Genomic DNA, 16,430 nt, shown 5'->3' on the forward strand with positions numbered 1-16,430 from the left:
TAAAAAAAAATGGATACCCTGATGTGAGGCACCCATGAGTGGTGAGGGAGCTGGCTGATGTCGTTGCAAGGCCACTTTCAACAATCTTTGAAATGTCATGGTAATTGGGATAGGTTCCTGAGGGTTGGACTGGAATAAATCAAATGTTATTCCAATCTTCAAGAAGTGTGAGAAGGAGAATCCGGGGAACTACAGTCTGGTTATCCTCACACCGGTTCCTGGAAAGCTGCTGGAGTAAACTCTCCTGGAAACTGTTTTCAAACATATAAAAGGCAAGAAGGTGATTAGAAATAGTCAGTAGGGATTTAAGAAAGGGAAATCATGGCTGACCAACCTGATAGCCTTTTATAGTGAGATGACTAAGTGAACGTGAGGAGAGCAGGGGATGTTGTTTATCTCAACTTTTGACACTGTCTCCTGTAACATCTTTATTGACAAACTGATGAACTAAGGTATAGATCGGCCAGTGGACAGTGAGGTGGACTGAAAACTGGCTGAACTGCCAGACTCAAAGTATTATGGTGAGCACCATGAAGTCAGGTGGAGACCAGTCATTAGTGGTGTATGCCCGAAATTGATACTGGGGCCAATACAGTTTAATACATTCACTAATGACCTCACTGTGCCTCATACAGTCATGTAGATTCTCTCCATCCAGGCTGGAACCAGGTGCAGGCACTAGGTGATGTAATGGTACAGGAATGGCTACAGCTATCTTAGGGTCCTCAGTAAAAACAATATCAAAGTGGGATTCAGGATTTCAGTAGAGACCTTTCTGGATTTGTAGAAATCCTAAGGAAAACATGTCTTCTAATTGAACAGCAGTTTGGCTAAGGTCTTACATGTCCATAATTAAACTGTGTTGCTTTATTTTCCTGGCAACTTTGCATTTCTTCACCAAATCACAGAATCACAAAATGGCTGAGGTTGGATGGGGCCTCTGGAGGGCATCTGGTCTAACCCACTGCTAAAGCAGGGCCACCTAGAGCCGGCTGCTCAGGACCATGTCCAGATGGCTTTTGAGTACCTCCAAGGAAGGAGACTCTACAACCTCTCTGGGCAACTTGTGCCAGTGCTCAGTCACCCTCACAGTGAAAAAGTGTTTCCTGATGTTGAGAGAGAAACTCCTGTGTTTCAGTTTGTGTCTAGTGCCTCTTGGTCCTATCACTGGGTGCCACTGCAAAGAGCCTGGGTCCATTGTCATTACACCCTCCTTTTGGGTATTTAGATACCTGAAGGTATTGATAAGATCAAGGTCATTGTTAAGATCCTCCTGAACCTTCTCTTATCCAGGCTGAAAGTCCCAGCTCTCTCAGCCTTTCCTCACAGGAGAGATGCTACAGTCCCTTAATCATCTTCAGGGCCCTTCGCTGGACTCTCTCTGGTATGTCTATGTCTCTCATCTACTAGGGAACCCAGAACTGGACACAGTACTCCAGGTATGGCCTCACCAGTGCTGAGAATCCTCCTTTCCATAAAAAATGCACAACGCTCCTCACATTAAAGTCCAAACCCAATTTTAATGGAAAAGAATAAGCTTGTAGCAGTCAAACACAGGCTTAGCATCTCAAAGAGCAGAGTCAGAGAACAAGAGCGTAAAGATTTAGGCCATATAAGTTGCCTGCCATTTCTTTGCTCACAAGCACACTTATGATAAATCTTTTCTTCTACCTAAGCCATGCTGTCATGTTCCTACTGACTACTCTTTAATCATCCGTTTCAGGAGCAGCCACCATTTTAAACTTAGGGGTTGTGTTTTGGCCTTTGCTACAGCTACATAGACCTAGAGGATCTCTGAAGTCAAGGAATGTTCTGCTCAAACTCTCTCCTTTTGCAAAGCCTAGGGAGTAGATCTGTTTATTTCTAGTCTTCTGTCACTGTTTTGAGGGCCCCACTAGTTCAGGGAGTTCTGCCAGGTTTCTTTCAGCCTTTTGCGGCACCTTTGAAGCTCCACTACTTCTTGCTGAACTTGCTTGACACCGTCACCTTTTTGCACCGTGCGATGTGTCTTTCATGCTGGTGGCACCATTCCAGTGTCAGATAACATTCTAGTAGTTTCTGGTTCTGGTCTTGTAAATATTTGCAGGAAGAACAGCTATTTCAGGCTTAATTAATCACTTTGAAATTCATTGTCTGCTATTGCTTTTGCATGCAGGCCCTCCCACTGGTGCATGAATATATTAGGGGTTCTTTGCAGTCATCTGAAAACAATGTAAAGCATTCCTTATAGTGGAGACACACCTCTTTTGACCAGCATTGAAATGATTCTGGATTTGACACACTGAGTGCCTTATGTGAAGGTATGCTGGAAATTGGACGCAAATAATACAGGCTTCCTTCAGCCTTGTTTTATTCTGTTATATTGTGTTATATTGCAGATTACAGATTTTTCCTTATGAACCCTTTAAATTCCAGTGCCCTCCTGAAATTAAAAAATATGAATGCATGAGACATTTTCTTTGGTGCTTGATCTTTTTTTAAATGCATGGAATGGATCGCATTCCATTCTCTTCAGAAGAGAAAACCTGCACTTTGTCATTAAAAAAATAAGTGCCATGTCCACTCTACCAAACTGTATGGAAAAACTCTATTGTAATATAATCTAAAATAGTGATCTTTCCAAAATTTTTTATGCTTGTAATAGAATGACTGGTTGCTTCCTTGCTACAGAGCTCTGTAGAATGGCTTGTAAAAAATCGTTGCCATTTAATTCCATTAAATTCTATAGTTTTGGAAAGTATTTTCTAATGATGAAAAGAAGTATTTCTATGATGCCATTGCTCCACTTGCTACTGGTCATAGCCATAGTACTCCTTCCAAATGGTAGCAGAAAGGGATAGTGGCTTATATTGGAAAGATTTAACGTTGCCACAGTAGGAGTGGCAACCTTTGGAGGCTTGAACCCCCTGGTACGCTTTCTCCATCAACCTACTAACTCTGTGCTCTGGTACCACATCCTCACACACTCAGGTGCTTGCCGCAGACCTGCTCAGGGTGCTAAGCCTGAAGCGTGGGCTCAGAAAAGCATCAGCCTGCCCACGCCGACTGGACCAGAGCTTTCACTTGCACTGGGAATGTCAGTTAAGTGGCTCACTTAGAGGAAGCTGCAACTAAAATAGCAGGGGTTGACTTGTGTGTATATGGCTAAATCATTTTAGTGAAGAGAATATCAGGACTGAGCTATAGTCTGGTGACAGCTCCTGGCTTGGCACAGGAGAGGGGCACTTCTTGTGTAACCCGTGCCCTTGGTGGCTGGTGCAATTGAGTAGCTACTGTTAAAAGGTTCAACACTGTACAAGCTAGACACCTGCCACCAAGCTAAAATTAATTTGTGTGAGACCTTATTTTGGTTCCTGGCCTAGTGTAAAGGCCATACGGACACAGTTCTGTTTGATGTTGACAGTCCTGACCTGGGTCTCACAAAGCTCATCAGCAGAAATATAAAGTTAAGAGCACAAAGGTCCACCAATACCTACAACTCTCACTTCAAATTAGCCCCCTGAATAAGAACTTTCCTGCGTTAAGGCCAAGTGACCAACATTTTGCATGATGAACTCTAAAGGAATCACATATGTTTCATATTTCAGACAGATATTGGATAACTTGCTGATTAAAGTACGTGAGTAGTCTGAGATCAGTCTTAGTGAGGTTATTTACATTTTTAAATATGAGCGAAGGTTCAGTCACATTCCCAGCTGGAATCCCCATGTGAAGTCATGTTCCTATATTGCCATCACATCCTGTTGTGTCAGGACATTAAGCTGTACCACCATCTATTTAGTCATCCTGTGTGGCAGGTTTAAGTCTACAGCTGCGTATTCAGGTCAGCCTCAGACACTGCTGTACAAATGTACCCTATTTCGTGCTGATACCCTAAGTGTTGTCATCAGAAACTCATGACCACCAAGCTTGCTTTAAACTTGTTTTCTTTCACAGACCCGAAAGGAAGTGCGACCAGCCCATGTGCGAAGAGCACGAAGATGAGAGAATTAATATCTATTGTTTGAACTGTGAAATGCCCACCTGCTCCTTGTGCAAAGTCTTTGGTGCCCACAAAGACTGTCAAGTTGCTCCTCTCACAAACGTTTACCAGCGACAGAAGGTAAATATCTTTTTGCATCACATAGTCCTCCCAGCAACTTACAGGACAATTGACAGGGAATTATTCCCGTGGGCTTCCTGGGACTTTCCAAAGGGGCCTTTGCCATTCCTGTGTGTGAGTGAAAGGCTCACACAAATCTGTAGGAACTGCTTAGAAACACAGAAAAATAAATTTATGAGAGTGTCCCAATTTTTGTTAGTATAGTGAGTAAACGTTTTAGACAGTGAGTTGATATGAAGCTGAGGATACCTCTTCTGAGGTTCCAAATCTCTCTTTGTCAATGCTTTTAGATCAGAAATACAAGTGGGATTTCTGACACATGAACTGGAAAGAGAGCAGACCATTACAAATCAAATAGTTATCTATCAGGCACTTTTGCCTTTACGCATCCCATTTTTAAGAAAAGTTAAGTGAAAAACCTCCTTCTGCAAGTGAATGCAGGAATATTCAATAGTTGGCAGCACAGGATGTACCTAACATCCTCTGCCCTTGCTGTCACCAGTACAAGACTTGTTTATTTTTAATACAGTATTAATTTAAAACCTGACTCACTGGGTTATCCTCCTGAGATAAACAGCTCATTTTTCTGGAGGGCCCCAGTGGGGCAAGCAATCAGACAGGCCAAGTTTGCAATCCCAGCCTCCAACTTTGTCACACAGATGCTTGTGTGTGGAAACTACAAATGAGAAGCCGCTTCAGGAAAGTAGCTACAAACCTGCTTTTCAATCAAAAAGGAAGGGAGAAGGGGGAGAAATTTCTTGGACTGAATCCATGTCCCTGATCACTCCCTTTTGTGTGGAGATTTGCAAGCAGTGGTTTCTTTCCCAGCGTGCCTGCAGAAAGGGGCTGTGATGCCCGAGACTGGAGGCGTAACCTGGAGGCTGCTGGATGCGTGCTTCAAAGGATCCTTTACAAAGCTGTGGAGGCCATGGACACGGCTGCCTCTGTTACTACCTCTGTGTGCCTAGGGCCCCTCGCCCTCCCCAGCACCCTCACCAAGTTCCCTAGGGGCTAGCTTCTCTGTCTCTCCTCTTCTAAAGACACCCCACAGTCATCCCCCTCCCCACACTCAGGCCATTCCCTTCTCCCACTCATTTCCCTCGTGCCAGTGGCTCAGCCCTCACCTTCTCCTCATCCTTTTCTCCCTTCCCCGCTCACCACTGCCCCAGCCCCACTGCCCTTACATCGGGGGCTTTCTAATACCCTGATCCCTCCAGGTCAATGGGCCACCTCTTCTCTCCAGAGTCAAGAGCTACCAGTCATCAAGGAAATACCACAGTGGTGTGGCTAGACCCAGACATCCCCCCCACGCCGAAAAAATCCTTCAAGAGACAAAGACTTTTCTCTCAGGAAACCCAAAGGGAATATTTTGGGCCTGTTAACACACAGCACTTCGGACAAAAGCATCTAGAAGGGCCTCCTAGAACAAAGTGCTTCCTCCTTTCCAAATCGCATCTTCTCCTCCATGAAAAGTTTCAAAATATCAATGTTTTTGCAGTGTTTTGGGAAAGGAAACAAATGTCAAAGTATTAGTGGGTAACTTATGGGCAGGCAAACCTCCAGTTTTCCTCCGTTCTGGTGGAAAGAAGAGCTAATACCCTGGTATGACTCCTTCGTCCCCTGCTCCCCACAGTTAGATGTGACACCCTGAAGTGTGATTGTGTCTAACCCCCTACCGCATGCTCTCCTTTTACTGCCTAGTCCGAGCTGAGTGATGGCATTGCAGTCCTGGTGGGGAGCAATGACAGAGTGCAAGGGATAGTCACACAGCTGGAGGAGACCTGCAAGACGGTTGAGGTAGGTACCAACCCTTTAAACGCGGATATTTCAGTGTGAAGTCGCATCTTTTAAACTGATCATTCTTTAATAGACCTCACTTTATCCACATGCATTCCCACATCATTTTGCTAAACCATGACCTGTGGCTTTGTACAGTGTCAGCTGTACTGCCTCAACTAAAGATACGTTGTGGTTGGTGCCCTGCCTCTGACATTGGCCACGTGGCTGAGGACAAAGAGTAAGGATAATCCACATCAGCATGTCTTGTCAGCGTTGTCGGTGGCATAGGATATCACTGAAGTTAAAAGCAGATCCAACAAAATGCCATCAGCTCCCAGTTCATTTGAGATCTTAAGATCAGCTGCTAAAGCTGTAAAAGATTAGTTTAAGGCCTGACTGGTCCCGTGAGCAGAGCCTTAGTCCCAGCCACAGTGTAGCCGCAGCACAGTTCCCAGGTATGTCAGTGAGCTCTGTCTTTGCTTACTTTGCCTGCTATGCAGAAGCAGTTATTTAATATACTTATGTTGTCCTTTAAGGCGCCTTGTTTTGTTGCTCATGGGAGGGAAGAGTTTGGGTTCTTACTGTAAGTCTGGATTTTCTGGTTAAAGGTCTTGCTCTGACAGAGCTGGAATTAGTTTTCTGTTGTTCAATAGCAGAAGTGGTGTTCATTTCCTCCGAGAAGCTTGCACTGGCAAAGCAAATATAAATATCAGCTCTGACCAATTTGAGCATCACAGAGCAATAGGCTGAAAGGAGCTCATATGAATTGATTTTATGATCAGAGTTTGATGAAGCATCTAGTGAAGGAGTTGCATCCCTCTCAGCCCAATTAGAATTATATTGACCCTTCAGAGCTGGAGCAGAAAAGAGAAACTGCGGAGAAAAAGAAGTTAATCCAAGACGTATAGATTCTAATTGGTATGAAAAATTGATACCACTCTCTATGTACACGATTGCCCAAGGCTCCTATTTCCTCAGAGCAAAGAAGAACGGAGAATGTCCAGGTTTGGTTCAAAGAACGTAAAACCGTTAGCCCAAGTAAATGAGGGAGCGCATTAGCAGCAATCAGAACTTTGTAGTCAGGAAGCCTTCACATCTTGCTATCAGGATGAAATTGGCTGCTATCAGGACTTTGCAGACAGAAACAAGCCTTTCAAGTAGGTTAACTGCAGAAATTTGAATGATACAAAAGGAAAAGATTATACTCATTTAAGTTGAACTAGCTGAACCAGAAACAAAACTTCAAACATCTAGTCTGAAGTATGGAGAAAACACTGTGCTAAAAATACCTTCATAAATACAACAGTTTCTGAAACTAGCTTCCTCAGAGTCATCCACTCAGTTTAAAGTCTAACCTTTAAACTCGAAGCCCAAAGAAAGTGCAGCCATTTTACCTTCAGATGTTTTAACAGGCTTTTCACCTTTAAAGTCAAAGATTGCAGAAAATAGATCTTAGATCTTACCTTGGCACTTCCATGTTACATTTCAAGCAAATCACATTTCCTGCCATACAAGAGCTTTGTCTGAATTGACATCAGTTTGTCCTTGAAGATGAAAAGCTACAGCTGGAGCTGGAGCTTAAATGGAAATTTATGGAGCACGTGGAAATAATGCTTATAATCCAGGATTGTCTCTTCTCTCTACTTAACACTTTGCGGAGAGCAATAAATATCTGCTCTAGCAGAAAATACATGATCATTTTCCTTTTAGCTGGAGCAAGAAATAGTCTACAGTTCTATCTTTAGCTATTGCTCCTCTCCAAGCCTAAAAAAGAGAAAAACAAAGAGAAAAACCTGATTAATACTTGTATAGACTTTGACTGATTGAAAGGTAGACCGAATTCACATATTATACTGAAAACAAAAAAAAGGGAATATAAAATACTAAATACTGGAAAACAATAACAAATAATTAAGTAGAGTTTAGCCCTGTAAACGATAGAAGTCAAATAATGAAGCAAAAATTACAGTGTTTCTTTCAAATGCTAATAGGGCAGGCCAGTCAATACAGCTACTTCAGAACAAGCAGTGCAACTCATGTTCAGTGGCAGGGACTCCTTTTTTTTTCCCCTGTAACCACGCATTAAAAACAAAAAGGCTGAGAACGTTTTAGAATGGAAAGTCATGTATTTGTTAACCTTTTTCATTACTCAGAACCTGATTAGCGTAATTCCATCAGGCAGAGACTTCGTATAGGACCATTTTATAAAGAAAGAGAATATTTTGGAAATATTTCAGCATTTGCAGTTAAGAACCTGTTTTGCACTCTCTTGAGGTTCACAACTCTGTAATATCTGCTGGCAGGAAATAGTATATATTCGAGTTTAGAGATAGGGAAGGACGTCTCAGGGCACCCTGCTGTCACTTTCTTGCTCTTCTTCCCCTAACGCTTGTCCTGTGTCAAATGGCCAAGGCAGCGCACACCTGTCTTGAAATTAAGGTTGTTTAACAAGTGATCTGAGTGACATTTCAGAGGAGTTCATTGTGGACTGAACCAAAGAGGAGACTGGAGCAAGTAGAATGGCTGGAAACACTGGGAGAAAGCTAGGAGAGGAGTGAAAGAGAAGAGGAAGATTAGTTGAGGTCTGAACGACAGAATGGCACCCAGGAACCATTGCTCACTTGGTTTGAAAGCTTTCTTATCCCCACCCTATAATTCACTAATTTAGGAATTTCTGGGAAGTGGCAAGGACCTCCAGAAGGGCAGGAATAGCCTGCCCCTCCACAAGGAGTTTTAAATTAGGAGCGCCTGTTTAGCCTAGTCTTCCTCATTGGGAAGCAGAGGTGGATACCTGGGACAGTGCAACAAGAACTGTATTCACTTCCCACCCCTGAACCTAGACAGTGACTTTTGGCCACACGTCCATCTTCAAATGGCTTTCTCCTTTGAATGATACAGAGCAGACTGTCACCATTCATAGGAAAGAGTTATGGCTGAAAGTCAAGAAAAAAGTGGGATTCTCTCTGGCCAAGTGCTATCAATAATCAGTCTTATCACTTCCCAAAGTACTGTGGGACTGTTAATAATCCTGTGCTGCCAGGATCTCTGCCTTATGCCTCAAGGGAGGAAGACGAGGCATTGATTCAGCCTCAGTTCCTAGGAAAGAGATTTAAATAATCACCACCATCCACAACCAGATATAATCACAATAAGGTTACACAGGTGCCCCAGGGCACACAGATGACTCAAGTACTTCTGTTTGGTAGACCTCAGACATTATAGATAACCTGTCTCTGATTTCCTCCCCATAAATCCTCCCTTGCAAGTGCAGTGTGTTCTTGTTAGAGAGCGCTCAATAAAGCAGTCATCAAACCCAGCCTCCTTACTCAGTGAAATATGCTATGTTGCCTGGTTGGAAGGACAACAAAAGCGTTGCAAAAAATAATGTGAAAATCAGTGCCTGAAGGTAGGGTTGCAACTGATTCCTGCTTCTTGTCTTTGTGCTTTTGTCACACACCATTTTCTTTGTGGTACCCCTACCTCATTCAGTGCACAGTAAATGGAATGTAAAGGACACCTATTGTCAAAATAGAGTCTAAGAGGGCGTATGTGAAAATCAAGCCCAGCCAGGACAGTTCCAGGTTCTCTGGTAGAAGAAGAAAGTTCTCCAGAGCTGATTTGAGATGATTGCTCCTTTAAAAACCATTCTGTTCATGAAATTGAACCCAGCTGCTAATATGGGGGGGGGTGGGGGGGTGGTGACTTTTTCTGCAGACTTTGATGTATCGCTGCAGACATCATAAATACCTTGCACAACTTTTTAGCAGACTGACAAGTTATACAATAACCTGTTTGGGGGCTCTCAGTGGCTTGAAACTCAGAGTTCGAGAACAGTTTTAAAACTATAGTTCCAATAGCTTGGACTTTGAAAATTATAAAAGTCTCTGGGGTCATTCAGAATCCTTTGCACTGTTCAGAAAGAGGAATTTCTTTGATGAAAATGCTTCCAAGTAACTATAAAAATAGAAACTCTTTTAAGAACATAACAAGTTTAACATAAACCAAATGATTCACAGGAATGCTGCAGACGACAGAAAGAGCAGCTATGTGAAAAATTTGATTATCTCTATTCTGTACTGGAAGAAAGAAAAAATGAGATGACACAAATAATCACTAGAACCCAAGAGGAGAAACTGGAACACGTCCGCTCCCTGATGAAGAAGTACGCGGATCATTTGGAAGCTGTGTCGAAGCTGGTTGAATCGGGAATCCAGTTCATGGAAGAACCAGAAATGGCTGTGTTTTTGCAGGTATAGAGTCTATAAATAGAGATAGAAAAAGAATGATGGGTTTATCGCAATACTATTTAAGCATTTCTCAATTTTAGGCACATTCAGAGTTTGGTCATCTTTGAGTGAATGTTTATACAAACTCATTTTTTAAACACTTGCATCAGCACAGACAAATGACTAGTCTTGTGAATAGTATCCAAACCAAGAACGTGAGTATTTGCTATTTGCACCAAAATATACTATTCTGTGTATGAATTTCTGGTCCCCAAAGAAGAAACAGGAATTTTAACATTTTCCAACATATCTTTATTGTCCCACCACATATAATATACGTGCATATGAACTTCTGTGAGTTATGTTTCATTTGCATATTGACAGATTGATTAACTTTGCAAGAATAAATATTTATGTTCTAAGTCACATTTTTATGCCTTTACTTCATTTTTTTTTTCTTCTGTTTTCTTACTATAAACTTAGGAGAGCCGATTAGGAAACAATTAGCAGTTTGTCCACTGAATTGGTGGGTATAGAATTTCTGTCCTGCAAGTTTACAGTTCCTCTATATTAAAGGCTGGAAGGGTGTTTTCTACGAAAAAAAAAGCACCTTATTTTCATCAAAGAATTGCTTTCAAAGAGTACAATATTCTTTCCAGACAAATAAAATTTTGTGGCTCCAGAAGTATGCCCTTATGGATAACCAAAGATACAGTTACTCCGACTAAAGATGGTAACGGAACAATTGCTTTTCACCACAAACACACACACACACAAAGAGCAAAAATATTTCCATTTCATTTTTGTAGAAGTTGTATGTGTTTCCCGTCATATTCATATTTTAATTAAGAAGTCTTCAATGAACTAAAAGGTTTACTCAGCTGTATACTAATTACCACCCAAATTTGATCTCATTCATAGATCTCATGGTTGTCATTTATGAGATCCATATTAGTGCGTTTAGAAGCAGCCAGTGTAAGAATTAAATCTCAATGCATAAGACCTCTGAAAAAGTGGAACAATTTAAGAAGTTATTTCCTTTTTGTTTTCACAGAATGCCAAAACATTGCTACAAAAGTAAGTATTTGAACTTGAGACTCTTGATCTTTATAACGAATTACAAATTATAGATTTATCTGCAAATCCAAATGCCAATAACCAATCTCTCTGTTTTAGAATTACTGAAGCATCTAAAGGATTTCAAATGGAAAAAATAGAGGATGGGTATGAAAATATGAACCAATTCACAGTGAACCTCAGTAGAGAAGAAAAGATAATACGAGAAATTGATTTCGACAGAGGTATGATATTTATTTCACCCAAATTTCTTTCTTAAATTGCAACTCTGTGTAATTTACATGATGATACTGAGTAGGAAAACTTGAATCAGATATTTCTCTCCATCCCGAAGTATAACTAGACCATTTTATAGTCAAAAGTAAAAATCCATCACAGTCAAAAAATCTCATAACCTGTTGACACCATTAATCTTACCTTTTGTGTGGCCTCAACATTTTCCTAAGCCCATGGCCTTTACTAACTCCTCGTATGAAGGGACCACAAAATTAAGCTTTTATCTCAGTCTGTAAAGTCCTTTTTTCTTTAAAAGATGCCATATTTGTATGGCCTGTCTATTCAAAGAAGTCATTAAAGAAACAGAATATTTACTACTAAAAGTACTTAAGAAAGATACTTTTTTAAAGTCTTTTTTATAATTGAGAAATGTAACAAACATAATCGAAATTCAAGAGCAAAGAGTTACAGAGGGAAGCAAAAATTGCCATCATCTTTCATGCATTTAAACATCTTGTGTCATGTCATTTGTCATGACATCATGACTAAACATGCTTAATATATCTATAGAATAATGCGACATCGTAATTCTATTCTATTCTATTTACCAAAGTAGACAGAAATCTGGGCTCATCTATGCTTTACCTTAGAGAGTAAGCCACAAGAAGTTAATGGAGATAAATGTTTCAAATAAGCAGATCTCTCCTATTAAAAAGCAGCAGTAACAGTCATCTGGATATCTCTAATTTTCTTGCTAGCACTGGATTCTGCTAGTGCATTTACATTTACCTTTATCAGCCCAATTAAGTCTTATGCAGATGCTACCCATCGCTTACTTCCCTGCTACAACTTATACTGACTTCAGAGTGTGTGGCTGCTCCCTGCGAGGGACCGTGGGTGACTGCCGTGCGGCCTGTAGGTTGGGACCCGTGGACAAGCGGTACTTGGCACAGGGGTCCGTATAGTGGGACAGCAGCTGTGGCACCAGTGAGCAGGAGAGCAGCAGGTGCCATCTCGCAGGGCCACGAACCTCCAGGGATCTGTCCTGGAAGGGACAATCCAGAGTCACTGCCTTGTGCCCCTGTTCGTCCCTGTGATCAGCCACAGCTGCCACATCGCTGCCATGCACGTACATCTGCCAAGATCGTGACCTCGTGCTCCAGGCACACTTCCCCACCATGTGATGGGGAACGTGACACCCGCCTACTGGGGACAAGGCATTAGTAAGGGCTTTGGCAACCGGGAGTTCAGTCCTGCATTTGAAACTCCTACTCTACAATCAAGGAAGCCCTCTGCGGCCAGGGGACGTGGAAGCAGAGATTCGGCATTCTGCTTATAGGAGTGTATTTGTCTGCAGAAATATTTCTCCGCTATGAGGACATTACTTAATTTGGAGATCTACATTCCTTCTACGTAATCAGGGAGAACCATAACCTGTGCAAAATGTGCAGCCAATTTGGAGTTTGGGTTAACGCACCCATCTAAGTTTATTTCTCTGAAGTGCTAGGCTGGTTCTGAACAACATCCGGTGTTTGTGAGGATGAATAGTCTGATTACGCAAAAGAAAATGCATTGTTAGAGGGCTTCCTCTAGAAACAAGCCGAGCCACGAATGCTGACAGCAGGATGTGTCAGATGATGCAAAAGCAACGGTTTGACCAAGTTTGACAGTCCGGTTTCAGGAATTGGTATCCCAAACCTCTGGTCAGGTACTGCAAAGCACTGACCTGGTAAAGGTTTATGATGATGGCTTCAATGGTGTTTAAAACAAACATATACCTAAAATTGCAAGAGGGACTTTTTTCCTGGCAGATTGTGCCAGACCAGGTATCCTTTCCCCAAAAAGTACAGGGCCGTGCTGCACATCCCTCATGAGGATAACTGCATTGGCAGGACTTTCCGTCCTTCTTCCCATGGAAAAGGCCAGCTTAAGATTCCAACAATGGTGTGTGTTTGGTGTCCTTCCTGCTGCGAAGCGCCTGCTGGCAGCTCCAAGGCAGTGCCCAGTCTGGACTGGTGGGAGCAGGCTCCTCACCAATGCCCTCTCCCCAGCCTGCATCCTCTGCCAGGCAGCAGATTATCAGTAGCTTTGCCATGCAATTGTAAATGGCTTTTTAATTACATAAAGACTATAGCCATCTTCACATGGTGCTCAGTCCTGTCCTTTTACCCATGTCCTACCAGAGGAGGAGGGAGAAGAGGAAGAGGACGAGACGGTGGATGGTGAAGATTTGGATGAAGTCCACACTGAGTCATCAGGAGAGGAGGAGGAGGAAGAGGTGGAGGAGGAAGGGGCTGAGAGAGCATCACAGCCACCTCAGCAGGACCCTGAACCGCAGAACGCAGCAGGAGAGTCCCCGGCCGAACCTGCTCCAGTGCCACAGCCCACCACCCCGGCTGGTCAGGTGAGTGTCCCCTGTGCCCTGCTGCCCTGCCAGCTATGCTGAGTGTGCCCTGGCAGAGAGAGAAATCACTCCCCTGTGGCCTGTAGGCACCGCACGTCAGGAGCACCGCAAAGGGAGTTGGTGCACTGGAGAGCAAAATTGTTTATTGCCCTTGTGCACATACACACAACCGTACCCTGTCCTCTCAACCTGCGCATGTATCACTTGATAGGCAAAAACTTACGCTGCTAGATAAATTGAGATATATATGGGATACATAAGATATAGGTAAAAGAGATTCAGTTGGGGAATTAAGTGCATTACAAAGGATGTTCTGCTTGCTGTGATCTAACTCAGACTAACTATTATATATGAAATGGTTGTTAAAATATTTATAGTAAGAGAATTTGGCATTCCCACTGGGTTTAGTGAGCTTTCCACCACCAATTTTTAATCATGCTTCTAATCTGTTTTCTGTGAATAGCGTTTGCTACATTCTGCTCTGGTCATCCTAAGGTTATGGTGTAGGTGGATGCAGGGATATCATACACCAAACAGGAGAGGAAACTGCCTCTTACAACCTAGCCGCAAACAGATTCAGGGTGTGAATAATTTAGGCCAGCACTTTTTCTTAAGGAATGCGATTAGAATGAGACCACAATTGCCACATATTCTAAAAGACCTACATAAAAAAATACACGTCATGTGCTAGTTTAGCTGTCCTTGCATACAATTAACTTAGCAAATTCTCCCCTTATGCAATTTACCCAATGAAGTTGCTGAGTGGGTAAAGGCTGCTGTGAAGATATTTGAGGAGGCCATGTGAAAAGAAGAGAGCACATAAAGAATCTTTGATTGTAGCAAGCTCCCCACATAAACCAAGGGAAAAAAAATACTATAGATTCATTCTTGCTTTGATTTAAAAACATATGTGAGTTTGCACCTGTTGTGTGAAGATACTCTTAAAGCAGTCTTTATTGATTTAACCAAAGTTTGTCTTTTGAGAATTTGCACTGACTTAACTAAACTTATGTCGCCTAACTGATGTAGGTTTTCATGCAAACAAGAGCCTAGACATAAGTAATTCTGCACACTCACATGAAGGCCCTCACTTCTAAGGCTAAAATGGCAAAGGTACGGCGTGCTGTTGCAGCAATTGTGACATGCCATTAGGAGATGGTCAGACGTGGCATGTGGGTGTTGCAGGGTGTGGGATACCTGTATTTCAGCTTTTGCCTTCTGGTGTAAGAAAGGCAAAGCAGAAATGCTGTGGTGATAGCAGGTACCACGTGGGTGAGCCCCGAAAGCTTGATGCAGGCAGAGAGATGCAGTTCAGTCGGCTGTGCTTCTTCCTCGCAGGGCAACCATGCTTGGCTTATAGCGTTGATAGCAAGACTGGTGGGCAAAGGTTTATCTCCAATGTCTTTGTATTCCTCTTATTCTGACTGCTTATATCAACAGATTCATTGGCAAATGTGTTGTTCTTAACCCAAAACCCAACAAGCCTTTCAAAGGTACCTACACCTGTCATTCGTGGCTGGTACCGATTCATGAGGCTCTTATGAAGATTTTATATCTTTAGGGTTGAATTGGGTGTTTATCTGAATTAAGGAACCACTTGCTCACTCCTTTTGCAGTCAGCATACCCTCCCCAGGGATTTCAATCCCTCCTCCTTCCCTCCTATTCTGGTTTTTGGGTAACATATATTCTTTCCCATATCTATGTTATTCAGATGATAGTTGCTTTTGCTTCACATTTTGATTGTAATTCTTTTGAGCCATATATTAGGATAAATCTATTCTTTGCAGCGAGATGTAAAAAACACGGCATGCAGAGCAACGTAGCTACGGCAGGAAGGTAACGTGGTACACTCTGCTTGTTCTTCTCTTTATCTGTCCTGATTAAGGATGAGGTTGTGACACCAAGTGGTTCTCAACAGACCCCAGAGTCTGAGACTCAAGTGACGGCCACAGCAGAAACCATCGATCCCTTGTTTTACCCTAGCTGGTATAAGGCTCAGTCACGACAATCAAGCAGTCCAAGCTCAACCCCGGTGAGTGGGTTGGGAAAAGTAGGGCCTCCTGTTTCTCTGGAAACAAGTGCAAAGAAGGCAGAAGCCCCGGCAGCAGAAGTGATGGAGGCGAGTGCACCGGGGAGTGGTAAGGAAAGCAATGCCACCGCAGCGACGTCCAAGGTCAGTGCTACCGAAGTCACCCCAGAGTGCTGTGACGCGCAGCAAGGCGGGAACGGCAATTGTTAAGGAAAATGTGACTTAATTTTCCTCTGCATGCTAAAGAATAACTTCAGACGTATGGAAGCAATGTAAATTGTCATTTCAGCAAATCCACTGGATTTACAGATGGTTCCAATGTGTGGCAGGCTGACTTTTCAGCTGCAGAGTAGCATGCCGATGGTTGCTTGTGCTTAACTGCCAGTGCACCTCGCTTGTGCGAGCCTGTTATCCGAGTTGCTCACGCACATGCTCAGGAGCTGTTGACGAGGCCGGCGATGCCTCTGCGCAATCAGATATTTGCATGCATTAATAGCAGACAAATCCTGTGCATGGGATCATTCTCGTCACCCGTTGAAAGCCTGTGTACACCACATGCCATCCTACCACCACTGGTAGAGCAGCTGTGGCTTACT

At 42.8% G+C, this 16,430-nt stretch overlaps 1 protein-coding gene across 4 annotated transcripts in view; it reads left to right on the top strand.

Annotated features, from left to right (window-relative positions):
- Positions 1 to 16,430, top strand: part of TRIM55 (tripartite motif containing 55) — a 39,454-nt gene that overhangs the window by 5,279 nt on the left and 17,745 nt on the right. For 3 of the 4 annotated variants that reach the window (XM_063326979.1, XM_063326976.1, XM_063326975.1), the window contains exons 3-9: positions 3,937 to 4,102; positions 5,804 to 5,899; positions 9,898 to 10,131; positions 11,162 to 11,184; positions 11,284 to 11,408; positions 13,584 to 13,804; positions 15,691 to 15,978. In XM_063326979.1, the coding sequence (XP_063183049.1) occupies positions 3,937 to 4,102; positions 5,804 to 5,899; positions 9,898 to 10,131; positions 11,162 to 11,184; positions 11,284 to 11,408; positions 13,584 to 13,804; positions 15,691 to 15,978 (1,153 nt within the window). The remainder of the gene's footprint in view (positions 1 to 3,936; positions 4,103 to 5,803; positions 5,900 to 9,897; positions 10,132 to 11,161; positions 11,185 to 11,283; positions 11,409 to 13,583; positions 13,805 to 15,690; positions 15,979 to 16,430) is intronic. The other variant, XM_063326978.1, reaches the window with a different exon arrangement.

The sequence above is a fragment of the Chroicocephalus ridibundus genome, chromosome 2 (genome assembly GCF_963924245.1).
Source record: "Chroicocephalus ridibundus chromosome 2, bChrRid1.1, whole genome shotgun sequence".
In the NCBI taxonomy this organism is placed as follows: Eukaryota; Metazoa; Chordata; class Aves; order Charadriiformes; family Laridae; genus Chroicocephalus; species Chroicocephalus ridibundus.